A 16,900-nucleotide genomic window follows, 5' to 3' on the forward strand; every position below is an offset into this window, starting at 1 on the left:
AGCTTTCTTACTCATCTTCCACCTGGCAGTGTTATTAGGAATTACAATTGACAAAGCAGGAGGACTGTAAACATACATGAATTTCAACACAATTTAATTTTTTAATGCAACAAGTAGGGTTTTTTTATTAACTTCCTTCAGTATTTGTAAACAAACAAAAAAGATCTTCAAGCACTCCTGTGCTACAGAAAAGTCAGGAAAATAAATATAAACAACACAACAGCTGCTCTCTCTTGAGGTAAGATTCTTGTTTTAATCACTGTGTCAGTTATCTGAAACGTAAAATAAAGTTTAAATCCCTCAAATCAATTTACTGAAATGTGACCAGTTTTTCTCCAAAGTGAAACAATCCTTAAAAAAAAAAAGGTATCTTCCTTGAATAAAAACCCTATTGAATAAAACTTCCCTATCCTGTTCCTCTAATGTTCACTAAGTGCCCTGTTCTTCTGTTTTTACATACTCTTACTCTAAAAGCAGCACTTAATCTGAGCCAGGGCTTCTAAAAGCACAGCTTCAGAAAAACAAGGTTGCACTTACCTGTAACTTGTTGAGTAGTCTTCTGTGCAGACACACACTGGGGACTGCGCATGCACAAGCCAACCACAGAGATTTCCAGAGTTTTCAACAAGATGCCTCTCCTCCTTTGGTGCTTTCCCGCCCAAAACATCAGATGATCAGGAGAAAGGGCGCTACTCCCTCAGTTCATGCTGCCACCAGAGACCCCACAGTAATTAAGGTTCCAGAGAGTTCATAGTGGGCCAGGAGGGAGGTGCACCTGCACAGAAGGCCACTCAACGAACAACAGTTACAGGTAAATGCAACCTCGTTTTCATCTTTGTGGCTTCTGTGCAGTCCCACATCGGGAGAGTAGCAAGCTCACTTACTAAAGCGAGTATGAAGCTTTCAAAGCAGACTATGGAGGGCCAACTTCCCAACGGTTGCTTAGCATCTCACTGACGTTAATCAAGCTGGCATTTTCCAGCATCTTGAGCCATAACAACGATGGGAAAGACAGAAACTTTTCTTTTTTAAATGTAGTTTTACTCTTCACTAGAATGTCTATTGATAGTTTAAAAATTTAAAGAGATAATTCTCCTCAGCCACACAGATGAGGTGAAGGAAAAGCGGAGAACAGCGTCAGAGATCCTCTCTCCACAGTGGCATGGAGAGAACGGAGGGAACAGCACCCCTCCTTCCTGGTCATGTGATGTTTTGGCAGGAAAGCGCCAAAGGGAGGAGGGGCACTTCTAATCTCCTAGAAAGTTGTGGAAATCTTCTCTGTGGCTGGCCTGTGCGCACGCAATCCCAGTGTGTGCACAGAAGCCACAAAGTTGAACTTTCATCACTAGGCCTACACACTGAAGACAATTCAGAGAAAAACGATGAGCCTCCCCTTCCAGTTTAAGTAACCACACGTCAACAGACACTCACAGGTCAAAACGCTTCCCCCATCAAGAGATGAGAATTTGCAGGTAGGCTTGATCCTGCACCTGCTAATTAAGCACTCCCTGGAAGATGCAGGAAGGCGAGCCGGACGGCTCTAGTGAAAACAGAACCCTCCTAACTGCATGTTCAGATCTGTCTGTCCTTCCCTCCAAAGTGGCTCTTGGTCACTTTATTGCTTAATCTGTGACCAAGATTTAAGGCCATGCTACACTATTACAATGCTATCAATTCTTACTTCCTTCTATAGGCATACAAGAATACTAGCTGATCAGTGCAGGATAGCCATATTTGTAGTTTAAGGTTTGATTAAAACCACCTAGGTTCGTCACAACTCCACACATTTTCTCCAACACATTCCCAACTGCTAAGTGTTAAATGCATCTGTTGAACAGAATTTTAAAAGTCTCCTTGTGAAAAACCACAGTGTTTACACAGAAAGATCATGAAAGTTCTGCAATAAATGCTACAATGAAGATGAAGCCATCTATTTAATGTAAACACACAAAAAAGTCTTCCAGCTTAGCAAAACCTCTTAATACTTTTAGTTTACCATACTTACTAACATCACTGACTTAAAACAGCAAATCCCATTTCTACCAGCTTCATGTGAACCAGACACCCATCTTCGTACAAAAACACAGTATAATCTGGTGAGTGAGTCTGAAAGCAAGGTATGGGGCAATGTCAAAAGGCGGAAACAGACCATCAGATACAAAAGCAACATTTGAATTTCCAAAACTACTGACTGCAGGCAGATGCAGAATCAGGGGAGCTGATGCTGGTGGGGTTCATGGACAGCCATCTGACCCAATGCTAGTGTGTGAGGAGAGGGCTTAGAAGGACCAGCAGCACACGTGCCCATGTCCTCTTTGTCCTCGGGGGATTCCGCATGATCGATTTAGATCGGACTTTCTGGGCAGTCATGCTGCAGTGGAGTCGTATGAACCCACCGCTCCCCGATTCCACATTAAGGCTTTTGTTTTGCATTGACATTTCATTTCATCATGCTCAAAGTCCATCGTGTGGAATTTGCCAGTATAAAAATCAATTCCTCATTGCTTTTTCCGGGGGAAGTGTCGACAGACGTGCGTCTTCTTCATTTTTTTAAAAAAAATTTCCCCACCAAAACATTGCTGCATATAAACATTGCATCAAACAAACACATCTGACAGGTCAGAGCACTTCCCGATATCATGGAATGACTTTTGGTTATTGACATTTGGAGGGAAAATTGTTACCGATGACCCCGCTTTCCTTCTGCCTCAGAAGTTGTCAGCTGTCAGCGAGCAACGAGTAACAAATTTGGCGCTTTGAAAAAGGGACCCATTATTGGTCAGCTGTCGTTACATGACATAGGATATGTTTCTGCATAGACTTGTAGAAACGTTGCAACGTTTTTTATAATTTTTTTTAAAAAATGAGAGGAAGGGAAAGATAGTGGGTGTGGCTTAGAAAACGTGATTGGCCAATCAAATTAAGTTGATTCGAAGGGCGAGAGAAAAGGGCAAGGGTGGGGAGAACATCGGATAAAGAATTTTGCATGATTAAAATCCCTAATCTGCTGCGAATTGACAAATAAGTCGGGGAAAAGCAGGATGGAAAAAAAACGGACAAACCCTGCAGTGACTTCTAAGCTGCTGCTAGGATTGCCTTCCCACGTGTGGAAACACAAAGAAAAATCGAGGTCATTTGGAAGCTGAACAGCGGAAAACCACTAGTGCGGAATCACCCCTCATCTGGCTACACTTTCAAATCACCCTCCCTCCCTATAATTCAGAGTAGGCACAGTTGGCTTCTGTATGTTTGAGGCCAAATAGGAATTTTTTTCTCCCACGGCTCGACTGAATGCAAGTCAGGTGATGGTTCACCTACTCTGAAGATACTGGGAATGGGGACGCAACCAGGCCTTAGCTGGCTGTGGGATCCATCTGAAGCTTGCCAGATGGTCAGAGCAGTGCAGGTAAGGTTGGGTGAGTGGTGTCTATAAAGCTTAGGAGAGCACACTGAGGCATCTGTTAATAGGATGAGGAAAACTTCAGATCAGAATGTGATAAAATGAGTACAAAAATAAGCTTACCAGCAACGAAGCTTGAAGATGTTTCCCATCAACACAATCTATCATAGCCCACAGTGCCTCTATGCTCCATTCAGGACAGTAAGGAATTCTATCATTTTCTGCATCATATACAGAAGGTTTAAATCCAGCCAGCAAAACTTTGAATGCTTGAGCAGGATACTGCATAAGCTTAGGAGGGATCTGACGTAACCTGAGACAAAATTAAAGGTTGGGGAATGAATATACACATGGTGATAATCTACAAATAAAGGCAACTTTAGACCATAGAGTACTTTGTTTCAATTGACATTTAGCATCTTGAAGTGACAGACCACCGCTTTAAAAACTTCAACTATTCCATGATTATTTCATGTAATTTTTTTTAATTTCCTGCAAGCTTTGACAATTAGAACGCTCTCATTATACTCCCAGGAAAGGAAGCTTTCAAGCTCATCGGGCCACAGAGTTCCAATTGCAAACCGCCTGAAAGAATGAAGACCATCTAGCTACCTCCATATCTACAGTTCTCCTTTCAAAGTTCTGGCTTGCAGAACTTCCTTTAGGAACCCTGCAATGACTTACAGGATATGGAACCTCAGAGAGGGGAAACATGTCAGATTAACATTTGTGAAGATCAACACATGACAAGGACTCTTGTCAGACATCACATCCACTTGGGACATGGCAAGTTGCATCACGCAGACCTAGCCTAAGTCTCAAACTGTATCCAAAAAGGTTACTGAAAAATGCCGCATTCATATTCAAATTTGCTGGTAGTAGTATAGCTAAGCTTACCTGGCTGTTGGCAACTTTTCTGTTGCTCCATAGTCAACAAACAGAACCATAATCTGGACAGGGTTAAATTCCTTAACAGAAAGGAGTTTTGCTCTATACCAACAGCCATCAACATACTGTGCAAGGCAAGGCATTTCTACAAAGAAGAAGTCAATCAATTTTTTTTTTACTTCATTTACAGGTTGACTTAATTCAACATCTAAACTCTAAAGCAAATTTACATTCTGTTGAAGAGCTTTAAGCAAGATGGGAAGGGAAAAGGACATAAATTTTCCAGACCGAGTCTGAATGGTACTTTTGCTCCATATGCAATTTTGTACAAGTATTCATTTAGTATCTGCAAAGCCACAGAAACTACTAACATTCTCCCGTTCCCAACAACATATCAGGAATTAAGTGTCAGACTGGAGTACACTGCAGAGGAGTACCACGTTTCTTGCTTCTTTCTGCAATATGAAGTATTAGGCATAAAAACACAGAAAAGTAGTTTATCCCTATCCAGGGGTCATTTCCAGGGGGAATGCCGTTCTGGCAGTTTCCCCAAAAGTCAGATGGCCCTGCCCACCTGACTTTTGGACATTTTGGGCTGTTTAGGCATTGATTGGAGCTTAAACAGCCCGGATTGGGTCTTGCACCAATTCGATCCCTGCCGTTTTGGCTCCAATCTGAGCTGAAATGGGCCCGAAACGGCCCAGATCGGGTCAGGGCCGGGCGGGGGAGCCCTCCCTTGCCTGGCCCCTACCTGACTCCAGCCGTTTTTGACCCCAATCCAGGCCGAAACGGGCCCAAAATTGCCATTTTGGGCCAGTTTGGGACTGGATCAGGGGCGAAACAGCCTGGATTGTGCCCAAAATGGCCCGGATTGGGTTGTTGCCAGGCGGGGGAACCCTCCCCCACTGACTAGCTCCCGGCTGTTTAGGCCCTGATCCGGGCCCAAAATGGCCATTTTCGGCCCATTTCCGCCGGTATTGGGTCGGTACCGGGCAGGAGAGGGTTCCCGTGCCTGGCACTGACTTGGTCTCGGCCGTTTAGGCCCCGATCCGGGGCTAAACAGGCTCAAAATGGCCATTTCGGGCCCATTTCTGCCAGGTTGCAGAATGTATAAATGCAGATGATACAGAATGTATAAATGCAAATGTATAAATGCAGTTTCTAAGAAATGAGACACCTTTTCGAAAATCAGTTAGACAGGGACAGGACTCGATGTTCTGATTCCACCAAGCCAAGGCTTCATCAAGAGTTTTGCAGGACGACTTCAAACTGGTTCCACTCTCTTCTCTTTCATTATGATGGCTGGAATTCTCTGGCTGAAGAAGTGAAATGTATACCTAGGACGAAAAAACACCCAAAACCTACACTTAATTTGTCATTTCATAGGGAAGCATGCACCTGGGGAATGACAGAGCATTGTCCCTTTGCCCTCATGCACAGGTGGAACAGGCCACAATGTTTCCTGTACTTCACTAACAGAAGGTGGGTGGAGTTTGGCAGACTCCTGATCTGAACCTAGCTAGGGATGCTTGTAGTTCCACCAGTGGCTCACATCCTGTTTGCCACGTGACTGGCCAGCTAACTTATCAACGGGCTGTTTGCAACCTGTTTTGACACAAAAAGACTAGGTGGACATACAAAAATACGAAGCTGCCTTATATTGAATCCGACCCACTGCTTTCATCAGGGTCAGAACTGTCTACTCAGAATGCAGCTGCCTTCCAGGGTCTCGGGGTGAGCTCTTTCACATTACCTACTACCTGGTCCTTGTAACTGGAGATGCTGGGGAATGAACCCAGGCCCTTCTGCATTCAAAGCACACACTCTACCACTGAGCCATGGCCCCTGTACAGCAGGGATATGAGCTGATGCCCAGCTGATCCCCTATCAGCTCAGAATGGGGTGGGAGAGAATTAGAAGCTAATGCAGCTGATCACAGGATCAGCTGCCTGTTAGGTTCTTCTGATCTCTACCCCAGGAAACCATTATGTCCCACCCTTGCTAGAATGCAGCACAGGAGAAGGAAGAGGATTTAGAAGCTGAACGTGGGCTTCTGCTGCCCCTGCAAATATCACTATGTCCAAACAAGTCATTACATTTACTCTGGTTACTACTTGATTCTTTTGTGTTACCTATTCTGGTCAGCCTCATGCTCTCATTTATAGCTGATCTCACACACTGGATACACAGAACTGTGCACAATTCTGTGAGAGAGACATCTTAGCATTACAGCGTGCAGCATGTGTCATTTTCTTCAGGCATGATTAACACCCACCTTACATGTTTCTTTACATGCCTTTCATAACATCAAATAACCCTTTTTATTTATGTGTCTTCCAATGCATTTCTGTAAAGTTGGCCTAACACAAAAATATTCACTTAATGTATTTATTAATAGTACCTCATTCGGAGACACAATGTGTGTTACTTTAACAGGAAAGAGTGCTCCAAGAACAGGCAGGGATGGTAAAATATATGGGGGAAGAACAGGAGTGTCTACTTCAGACAACAGCAGTTCCTAGAACAAAAGACAAACCGAGGAAATCTTCAGGGCTTCGAAACACTTAAGCAGCAGCGTAATGATTAAGATGGGCCCTATTGCCTGGAACAGTCACTACGGGAATCAATTACCTAGGCAGAACATGACATTTTCCTCAGCTTTTAAGACAGGAATTTTTTTAATGAAATGTTATTCCACTGAGGCAGAAATGTTACCATGAGAAACGATGTCTGGATTCTTCCTAACTAGTCATCATTATACATGCCGCTTTGCCGCCTGGGCAAAAAGGCACTTGCCCATTTTACACCTGCCCAAACAGAAAAGCCTGCAGGGCCAGATCACTGCCACCGGCATAGAAATTAACTAAAGACAATAATGCTGTTAAATAGCTCCAGAAAGAAAACAGGCACCTGGCATAAATAAGATTCAAATGACTGATGTAATAAGCTGCTTAAGAAATAAAGAGTCCACTGAATATTAAACATTACCTCATAACTAATTTCACAGTTTTCTTCCAAAGGCTCGTTGATGCATTCTTCTAAATTCTAAAATAAGCAAAGTTCAAGTTAACCTTACGTTATTGCTTAAAATTTATATGAGCATTTTCAAATTAACTCATAAAACAGAGATCAGTTCCTTCAGGATGCGTCTTTTCCATCTTTTCAGTATAGTGGCCTTGTGTTCTGAAAAACACTCTAAAATTAGTACCAACAAATCTCTTAAGATCAATCTACTGTACATGGCTTGCAAGGTCCAAAGGAGTCAAAACTAGTCTAATATACAGAGAAACAGTGTTGCGCTTACCTGTAACTGTTGTTCATTGAGGTTTTCTGTGCAAGCACACATGGGACTGCGCTTGCTCAGGCCTGCTGATTCTGGAGGTTTTCTAGCTAAAACTTCCAGCAGGAGGCGCTCCTACCTCCCAGAGCGCCTGCGTGGCTGTTTTCCCACCGAAACAGCCCTAGGGAAGGCGGGGTGTCCCCTGCTACCCTCAGTCCTCTTTTTTTTTTTTTGAAAAGATTTTTATTGGGTTAGGGTCAAATGTTTACACATTACAATCAATATTCCCATTTCCCAATTTCTAACCCCCTCCCTTCCCCCCCCATTTTGTTGACTTCCAACAGTTTTCCAACCCTTTATCCCTTTTCCCTTACTCTTTATATATTCCTCTATCTAACAAATATATATTCTCCCTTTATTCTAAGCAATACTTCTTTAACTATTTTTAATACTCTGTACCCTGACTATGAGTCCCTTTTTCCATAATGGATAAACAATTTATCCCATTTTTCATTATTTCACTTTCAATTATTTCTATATATCATAAACGATGTAAACCATACATTCATATAAATCAACCAGTTTAACTTATACTCTATATGTTATTCATTCTATCTTCTTCTTTCTATTTTAGTTATATTTGTTTACGTTAATATTTCTATTCCCCTTCAGTCATAAGTCTATATATGATATCAATCAATTTGACTCATATACAACTTCAAACAAACATATTCAGTTTGGTACACTATACGGAATCAAAAAGAAAATATTATTAGTTAATCCTTATAGTTAACCCTTATGATTAATTATTTTCTATCAATATTCTATTTATTATTCTATATATATCAATCTAATATCATAACTGCTTAGAAATTCTCTTTTACCTCTTCTCCTCCCCGGTAAAGTCACCCCCCTCTACATTTTATTGTACTTCAGTAGTTCTCAAACTGCCACAGTTCTCCTCCCACCTCCCATTTCTTCTCCAAATATTGTTTCAGCTTCTCCCAGTCTGTGTTAAACTGTCCTGAGTCCAGGTTTCTCAATTTTCTTGTCATTTTGTCCATTTCTGCCATATACAGCAATTTATGGATCCAATCTTCAATGGTTGGCACTTCTTGTATTTTCCATTTTTGCGCATACAAAAGTCTAGCTGCTGCCGTCATGTAAAATATCAACGTCCTATGATGGGCTGGAATTCCCTCCATTCCCAAGTTTAGTAGCAGGAGTTCTGGGTTCTTATTAATTTGAAATTGTAAAATCTCACTCATTTCTCTTATTATTTCCCCCCAGTACTGCCTAGCTACCTCACACGTCCACCACATGTGGTAGAGGGAGCCCTCATGCTTCCTGCATTTCCAGCATTTATTAGAAGTGTTCAAATTCCCTAGCGCAATCTTCTTTGGTGTCATGTACCAACGGTAAATCATTTTGTAAATGTTCTCTTTAATACTAGTGCATGTCGTTTTCATTGTAGTCTTCCACAAGTATTCCCATGCCTCCATTGTTATTTCTTTGTTGAGATTTATGGCCCATTTCACCATTTGTCCTTTAACTATTTCATCCTCAGTATACCATTTCAGCAGTGCTTGGTATACCTTAGATATTCTTTTCTTGTCCTCTTTGAGAAGGGTCTGCTCTAGTTCCGAGTTTTCTGTTCGTATACCTCCCTCTACCCTCAGTCCTCTATTGCCACCGCTCTCTCCAATGCCAAGAAGAGCGAGGGAGGGTGTGTGTGCCTGTACAGAAGACCTCAATGAACAACAGTTACAGGTAAGTGCAACACTGTTTTTCATCTTCAGTCTTCTGTGCAGTCCCATATGCGAGTTTAACAAGCTATTTACCTGGGTGGTGGAGCTTCCTTCTATTCACAGGAAGTTCGACTGGAGCACGGCTGTACCCACTGCGGTCTCTCTTCTGTCCAAGATATCCAGCACGTAGCGCTTAACGAACCAGAGCTGCACGGGAGACGTCCTGTATCAGGACCCCCTTCAAAAGGGCTGCAGAGGATGCCTGCGACCTGGTGGAATGCGCATGGACTTCCAAGGGGCAAGGCAGGTTAGCGGTATCGTAGCAGGATCTGATGGCCTGTACCACCCACCTGGCTATAGTCTTGTGAATTTGCTTTCCTCCCCTTATTAGGGCCCGCAAAACAAACAAAAAAGTTGAGAATCCACTCAAAAGGGTTTAGTCCTGTCTAGGTAGAAAAGGAGTGCCCTCCTAACATCTAGTGTATGCAGGGCTCATTTGGAGCCAGAACGCAGAGGAATGGCGTTCCGGTAGGTCTAAAAAGATGTTCATTGAGGTCTTCTGTGCAGGCACACACACCCTGTGTGTGCCTGCACAGAAGACCTCAATGAACAACAGTTACAGGTAAGTGCAGCACAGTTTTTCATCTTCAGTCTTCTGTGCAGTCCCATATGCGAGTTTAACAAGCTATTTACCTGGGTGGTGGAGCTTCCTTCTATCCTGTCTAGGTAGAAAAGGAGTGCCCTCCTAACATCTAGTGTATGCAGGGCTCATTTGGAGCCGGAACGTTCCGGTAGGTCTAAAAAGAGGTCATGTGGGTTTTGGCCCCGCCCATGTGATTTCCTCCGAGTGCAGGCTGAGTGGTGCTGGGCTCCAAAGGAACAGTAAGCTGCTTGGATTCCTTCTGCTCTTTTACTTTGGGGGGAGGGGGGACAGAAATGCTGAGTGGTGCTGGGCTCCAAAGGAACGCAAGCTGCTTGGATTCATTCTGCTCTGCAATTTTTACTTTCATTTGTGACCGGGGGGGGGGGGGGGAAATGAGTGCAAGCCGAGTGGTGCTGGGCTCCAAAGGAATGCAAGCTGCTTGGATTCATTCTGCTCTGCTCCTTTACTTTCATTTGTGACCGGGGGGGGGGGGAGAGAAAATGAGTGAGTGCAAGCCGAGTGGTGCTGAGCTCCAAAGGAACACAAGCTGCTTGGAATTCATGCTGCTTTATTTTTATTTGACTTGAGAGAGTGAGTGAGTGGGTGCAAGCAGGGCTGGCTCTCCAGAGGAGGGTAAGCTGCTTTGAGTTCATTCTGCTTTAAGGAAATACCTGGAGACTTTTGCAGAAAGGGCCTGAGGGGTGGATGTTGCCTTCTGACACACTTCTGGTGATGTCAGGGGGTGTGGCATATGCTAATGAGTTATGCTAATGAGTTCCTGTAGTTCTTTTTACAGGAAATGACCCGAGTGTATTTAAGGAGCATTCTGCAGGGCTGCATTGGTCCTCAAAGAAAGCAGGTAGCACTATGTCTTGTGACGTGAAACTTGTAAACGACCTTGGGCAAAACCTCTAGTTTAGTCCATAATACCACCTTTTCCGAGTGGATCTTAAGGAACGGTGGTTCACAACTGAGTGCAGCTACCTCACTAACCCTCCTAGGTGATGTGAGCACCACCAGAAGGGCCACCTTCAAAGACAAATATCACAGCTGGCACGTATCTAGTGGATCAAAGGGCCTGCTGATTAGTCTCCTGAGTACTACGTTCAGAGACCATTGTGGTACAACCCTATGTACAATAAGAAACATATTGTTGAGCACTTTCAGAAACATTTTGGACGTAAAATGTGAAAAGACAGTTTTATTGTCCACAGGGGCATGAAAGGCCGATATCGCTGCCAGATACACCTTGACCAAAGAGTTCGAGAGACCCTTCTGTTTCAGTTCCAGTAAGTATTCTAGGACTTTACTCAAGGAACAGTTCACAGGGTCCAGACCATGTCCTGATGCCCACAACATAAATTTGTCCCACTTCATCTTGTAGGAGTGTCTGGTGGAAAGACACCTAGCATTTAAGATCACTTGAGCTACACCTTCCAATAGCATCTCTGTGGTAGAATCAGCCACATGGTCAGTCTGAGCCTCTCTCTCCCATGATGAAAGACCCCATCCCAAGACAGGAGAAAGCGGTGGACCTTGCTCGCTAATCTCAGTAACCCGTGGAACCATAGCTGTCTCGGCCAGTAGGGAGCTATCAGGATTGCCCTCACATTCTCCCCCTTAAGTCTGCTCACCACCCTGCCTAACAGCAGGATGGGCAGAAAAGCATACAAGAAGTGACCAGACCAGGACAACTGGAAGGCATCTCCCAAGGAACCTAACCCTAGACCTCCTCTTGAACAGAAGATGTATACCTTCTGATTTTCCCTGGTGGCAAACAAATCTATTTCAGGGTGCCCCCACCGATGGAAGACCATTTCTAGACACTCGTCCTTTATGGACCACTCATGTGGATTCTCCTCCAACCTGCTCAAATGGTCTGCTATGACATTGTCCGCCCCTGGTATGTGTACTGCTGATAGGTGGACTCCGTGCTGTATAGCCCACGTCCATATGGACGTAGCCTCTCTGCAGAGGCTTTGGGATGTGGTCCCCCCTTGTTTGTTCAGGTAGAATACTGTTGTGGAATTGTCTGTGAGAATTAACAGATTTGTGTCATGCCACATCTGAAAAGGATGTTAAGGCATAACATACAGCCTTCAATTCAAGGAGGTTAATATGAGCCCCCACCCCTCCCTGTCACTGTCTTCCCACAAACCGTGCACATATAACTCCCCACAATGTGCTCCCCATCCTAAGTTGGAGGCGTCTGTGGTGATGGACAGATCGGTCTGTACATGGTCAAAGGGAATCCCTGTCAGAAGATGTGACTAATCCACCCACCACTGAAGGGATCTAATCACTAACCTAGGGATGTTGAACTTCTCCTGCAATGCTTGAATAATGCTTTTTCAGACATTGTAGAGCAAAGAAAATCACAAAGATGAGAATAAGCAGAGATTACTTATCTCCCGACGATGATCTAGACCATCTCAGCACAGTGGCGAAAGAGGAACTGAGGGTAGCAGGGGACGCCCTGCCTTCCCTAGGGCTACTTCAGCAAGAAAACAGCTGCGCGGGCGCTCTGGGAGGCAGGAGCGTCCATTGCTGGAAGTTTTGGCTAGAAAACCTCGGGAATCGGCAGGCCTGTGCATGCACAGTTCCATGGGGACTGCACAGAAGACCGAAGATAAACTAAGGATCCTCTGTCTAAAATCCATACAAGTGATGGGGTGATTGGGTCTATCACCTGGCTTTAGAAGCAGAAAGTTAAGTTTCACTCCAAGCAAACTGAGTGGCCTACTAAGGGGCTGAGATTTTCTCTTTCAAATAAACATAGTAGGTTGAATGGATTCATTTACACCAATCACCATCCCTCCCTCCTTAACCACAGCTCTTGTTAATCGAAAGCTAACGTTGTCTTCTCACCTGAGTCAGAAATCGTAATAGCGACTCACAATGGAAAGTTTAAATTAGACTAGTCCCCCTAAAGCAGGCTATAGTAAGTAGTACATTCCACTACAGTCAAGAGTTTCCTCACTTTCACGAGACATTTGTAAAATTTGGTTAAAAGATGCTCTAGATTTAGTAAGGAATTATTTGAGTTTTATCCCACCCATCCTCCAAGAGCTTCCGGCAGCATACACATTTCTCCTCACAACCACCTTGCTAGACAGGTAAAGATGAGAAAATGTGAGCGTAATGCCCAAGTGGGGATTTGAACCCAGGTCTCTCCCGTCCTAGTGCAACACTAGGCCATATCCAGATTTCTGATAATCTCTCTGATTTGCCACCTGTTGCGTGAGACCAAGTGTAGCGTAGTGCTGTTCGTGCTGGACTAGGATCTGGGAGATCCAGGTTAGAATCCCCACTTTGCCACGGAAGCTTGTGGGGTGACCTTGGCCTGTCACACCTTCTCAGCCTAACCTACCTCACAGACTTTTTGTGAAGATGAAACGGAGGAGAAGAGAATCGTGTAAGCCATTCTGGGTTCCCATTAGGCTGAAAGGTGGCTTACAGATTAAGTAAATAGAGCATTCATTGAAAAAAATTGAGATGGGACAATTGTAATTCAAGGGGAAAGGCCACAACAAAGGAACATTCCTGTATTAGATTCTACACATAAGGTGACAAAAATAATTACCAGTTTGGGTATATCCCCATCCTCCTCTTCACTGATGCAATGTTTGTGGTATGCCATGAATGAAGAAAGTGACATCCCACTAAAGAACAGCTTAACAGATATACTTCCCCATGGCCTATCTGATCGTTCCTGTTAAAAGGCAGGCAAAATTATACGGCGGTTACCTTCTTTTCTATTATAATTATGTACACTGCTATAAAGAACACAAACATTCACACAGACCTAAAGAGCCAAGGCAGCAGACACAACAAGGACAGACCCAGAGAATGCCTGGGATTCCTAGTTCTGAGGACTATGAACTAGAAGCACTGAATAACTGCCCTCAAAAAAGTATGTCCTGCGCTACAATTCTGTGGCAAGGAACAGAAGCTAACATTGGCTTCAGGGGGTGAGAGGGGCTATATGAACACAGTTACCAAGAAGAGAGACACTGGAAAACAAGGACAGGCATACACACCCATGTATATGCCCTCTATGTGTACAAAATAGGATGGAGTCTTAGGGAGGCACAGATGAGATGAACTAAATTCCCCTTCTTTGCCACAGGTATTTCTGGGCACAGCCTGGATAAGATACTAGGACCGGATAGGACATGGGAGAAAAGTGGCTGGTGAAATGGAGAGCAGGGAGGGGAGGCAGAAGAGGAAGGAAACATTCAGCTTCCATCATCTGCATGCCCCCCTTTCAAATTAAAGCTCGATTCCCCTGCTCATACTTGAAATGCAAGTAGAACAGGCTCAAATTATAACTGCTCCATCACATCCCTGAAGAGCAACTATTTGTCGCCCATTCTTGAGAGTTTGAGGTTTGGTTATATTGTTTACCTTGGGTAAGTGAAAGACCACACTGGCAGACAGTTGAAGGGAAAAAGAGAGTTTGGAAACAACTTTTTACCGCTATCTTTAGTGCCTGGCCCCTTGTATGTGTAACCAGCAGCTGCCTGCAAGAGGAGCACCAACATGGTTTAGTCTTAATGATTACCTCAATATGTATTTCCACTTGTCTCTTTGTAAGAAGTTCTTGGAGGAGCTCAACTGCATCTTGCTGCCAAGTACCTCCAACCTGCACAATGAAGGGGGGGAGGGGAGACAAACATGACCCACATCAGAATTCAGGAAACCAAGTCAAGCCACCTCAAGTGGGGCTGACGATCAAAAAGGCAGAATTGTTTTGGCATATAAATTGCATTTTCCACCTCGTGAACCAAAGCATCCTGAGCTAGCCAAGTGCCTCACTGATCCCAGGCCTGGGCTGGTTATGGCCACTTATTCCCTCACCCCAGCCCCCAACTAATATCACTATCCAGTCTGCTCATACCACAACCATGATGTTAAGGAAGCCAAGTGAGATCATACAAACAGGGTTTCTGTGCATCCTACCTGCCCAATTTTTAACCACCATTTTTGCTACTGAAAGGCATACAGATAGGACCTATATACCAGTTTGTCTGTATTTTTTTAACATCGGAGACATGAGGTGAGCATGGTAGGCAAGATCTCAATCTTCTCATCACCAGCACATGTAGATTCCCAACAGCTGTAGATAAGTACAAGTAAACAGAACAACACAAAGACCAAAAGTGTGCACAGCTGTATAGTGGTAGGGTAAAGATAGCTCAGCACATTTCCCAAGAAACACCGGTCTCCATAACTATTTATGAGTGCGCATCTTTTTTTTTTTAAATTCAGTCTACAAACGAACTACAAACTACTTTAATTTGTATTGTTTCTCGCTTAGAAGCAACAATTCAAGCAGTCAAACATGGATTCTAAATATCAAACTAAATTACTCTGCAGGTAACGTTATTAATACTTCTCCTTCCTAACTATTTGATAAACAAATATAAATATATCTGAGAACATGTGCTAAGGTCTGCATCCCATCCTGGTCACATGTTAGCCTTCTCTATTCCAACAAGATTGCAGCAGGTAGGCGGAGAGATATACAGTATAATCCTGTACAAAGTTACTCCAGTCTAAACTCATTGATTTCTAGCCTCTGTAGAATCCAAAAACAAAAATCATGTAATACATTTTGATTACAATCAAAACAAATTAACAATAAAAACCAGTTGTCCAAGACCATCTAGTCCCATTAGGTGAAAGGGCCACAAAAATCAGAGTATACTTCTGTATAAAAATGGATTATGTTCATGCTGATTGCAAAAGGGTAGCTGTGCTAGTCTGTTGCTGCAAAATAAAGCAGACACCCAGTGGCAGCTTAAAGACTAGCACATTTATTTCAAGATGAGCTTTTGTGAGTCAGTGCTGACTTCTTTAGGTATGTATGGAGATCAACCTGAGAATCATTCTCATGTTTTCTTTTTCCACATAACGAATCTGCACTTGAAAGACTCATGACAGAATTCATCCTTGATCTTAATCCCCATCCCGCCCAACCTGCCCCATAAGAAGCACTCTAAGTTTGATTTCTACATCTGAAGAAGTGAGCAGTGACTCACAAAAGCTCATACTGAAATAAAAATTAGTCTTTAAGGTGCCACTGGACTTTTGTTTTACATTCCTGCTGACTCAGGTGCGATTCTGACTGTGGATTTCTCAGCTCAGGCAGTTAGCCATTACCCTATAGAAGCATCTGGAAATCTGACACCATACAACATTTGGAACAATTGTGCTTTAAAAGTTGTCCAAATGCAGTATCTCTCTCATAGAATTCTATTCTTCTCTATGTCACAAAGAAAATGTGGCTCATCTACCCCTTTCTGAGGAATGGCAAACCTGGCACCTTAGTGACTTCGTGCATGCACTTTCAATAGCCTGAAGACCATTTGCCAGTTTTCTGGGGCAAATAAACAAGATCTGCACAGTGTTGCAGCTCAGAGGGATAGGACGTACAAATACAGAATTGCAAACTTTTGATTTTTCTTTAGAATATTTATGTACCACCTGTACAGAGAGCTGCTTGAAATGGCTCACAAACAGAAAACAATGTAATTTTTAAGAAGTCAGGATGACAGGAGAAAACATTTCCAGAATGTTTTGATCTATCATCATTAGGATACCCTAAAAATGGGCCTGTCAGCAGGCTGCAAGCCAGTTAACATGACCAGGATCAAAACCTAAACCTCTGGAATTGGCCAGTAACCGCTGGTTTTGGACAAAGTGAAAGAGGAGACTGTGGCACCAAAAAAGTCAGTTTGGTAGCAGTTTTGCTCTGCAGTAGAACAGCAGGATCAGAGTCCAGTAGCACCTTAGATACCAACAAGATGTTCAGGGTATACGCTTATGAGAATGAAAGTTCCCTTTCTCATTGTATCTGAAGAAGAGAGCTTTGACTCAGGAAAGCTCATATACTGAAAATCTTGTTGGTCTCTAAGGTGCCACTGGACTCAAACCTT

At 43.4% G+C, this 16,900-nt stretch overlaps 1 protein-coding gene across 1 annotated transcript in view; it reads right to left on the reverse strand.

Moving 5' to 3' along the window:
• Window positions 1–192: 192 nt before the first annotated feature.
• RNF17 (ring finger protein 17) overlaps window positions 193–16,900 on the reverse strand; it is an 87,614-nt gene continuing 70,906 nt past the window's right edge. Inside the window, exons 26-34 of the mRNA XM_054974446.1 lie at window positions 14,524–14,604; window positions 13,543–13,671; window positions 7,277–7,333; window positions 6,690–6,806; window positions 5,466–5,625; window positions 4,298–4,433; window positions 3,524–3,713; window positions 2,006–2,106; window positions 193–272 (exon numbers count right to left, since the gene is read on the reverse strand). Coding sequence (XP_054830421.1) covers window positions 2,011–2,106; window positions 3,524–3,713; window positions 4,298–4,433; window positions 5,466–5,625; window positions 6,690–6,806; window positions 7,277–7,333; window positions 13,543–13,671; window positions 14,524–14,604 — 966 coding nt within the window. The 3' untranslated portion in view covers window positions 193–272; window positions 2,006–2,010. The remainder of the gene's footprint in view (window positions 273–2,005; window positions 2,107–3,523; window positions 3,714–4,297; window positions 4,434–5,465; window positions 5,626–6,689; window positions 6,807–7,276; window positions 7,334–13,542; window positions 13,672–14,523; window positions 14,605–16,900) is intronic.

The sequence above is a fragment of the Eublepharis macularius genome, chromosome 3 (genome assembly GCF_028583425.1).
Source record: "Eublepharis macularius isolate TG4126 chromosome 3, MPM_Emac_v1.0, whole genome shotgun sequence".
Lineage (NCBI taxonomy): Eukaryota > Metazoa > Chordata > Lepidosauria > Squamata > Eublepharidae > Eublepharis > Eublepharis macularius.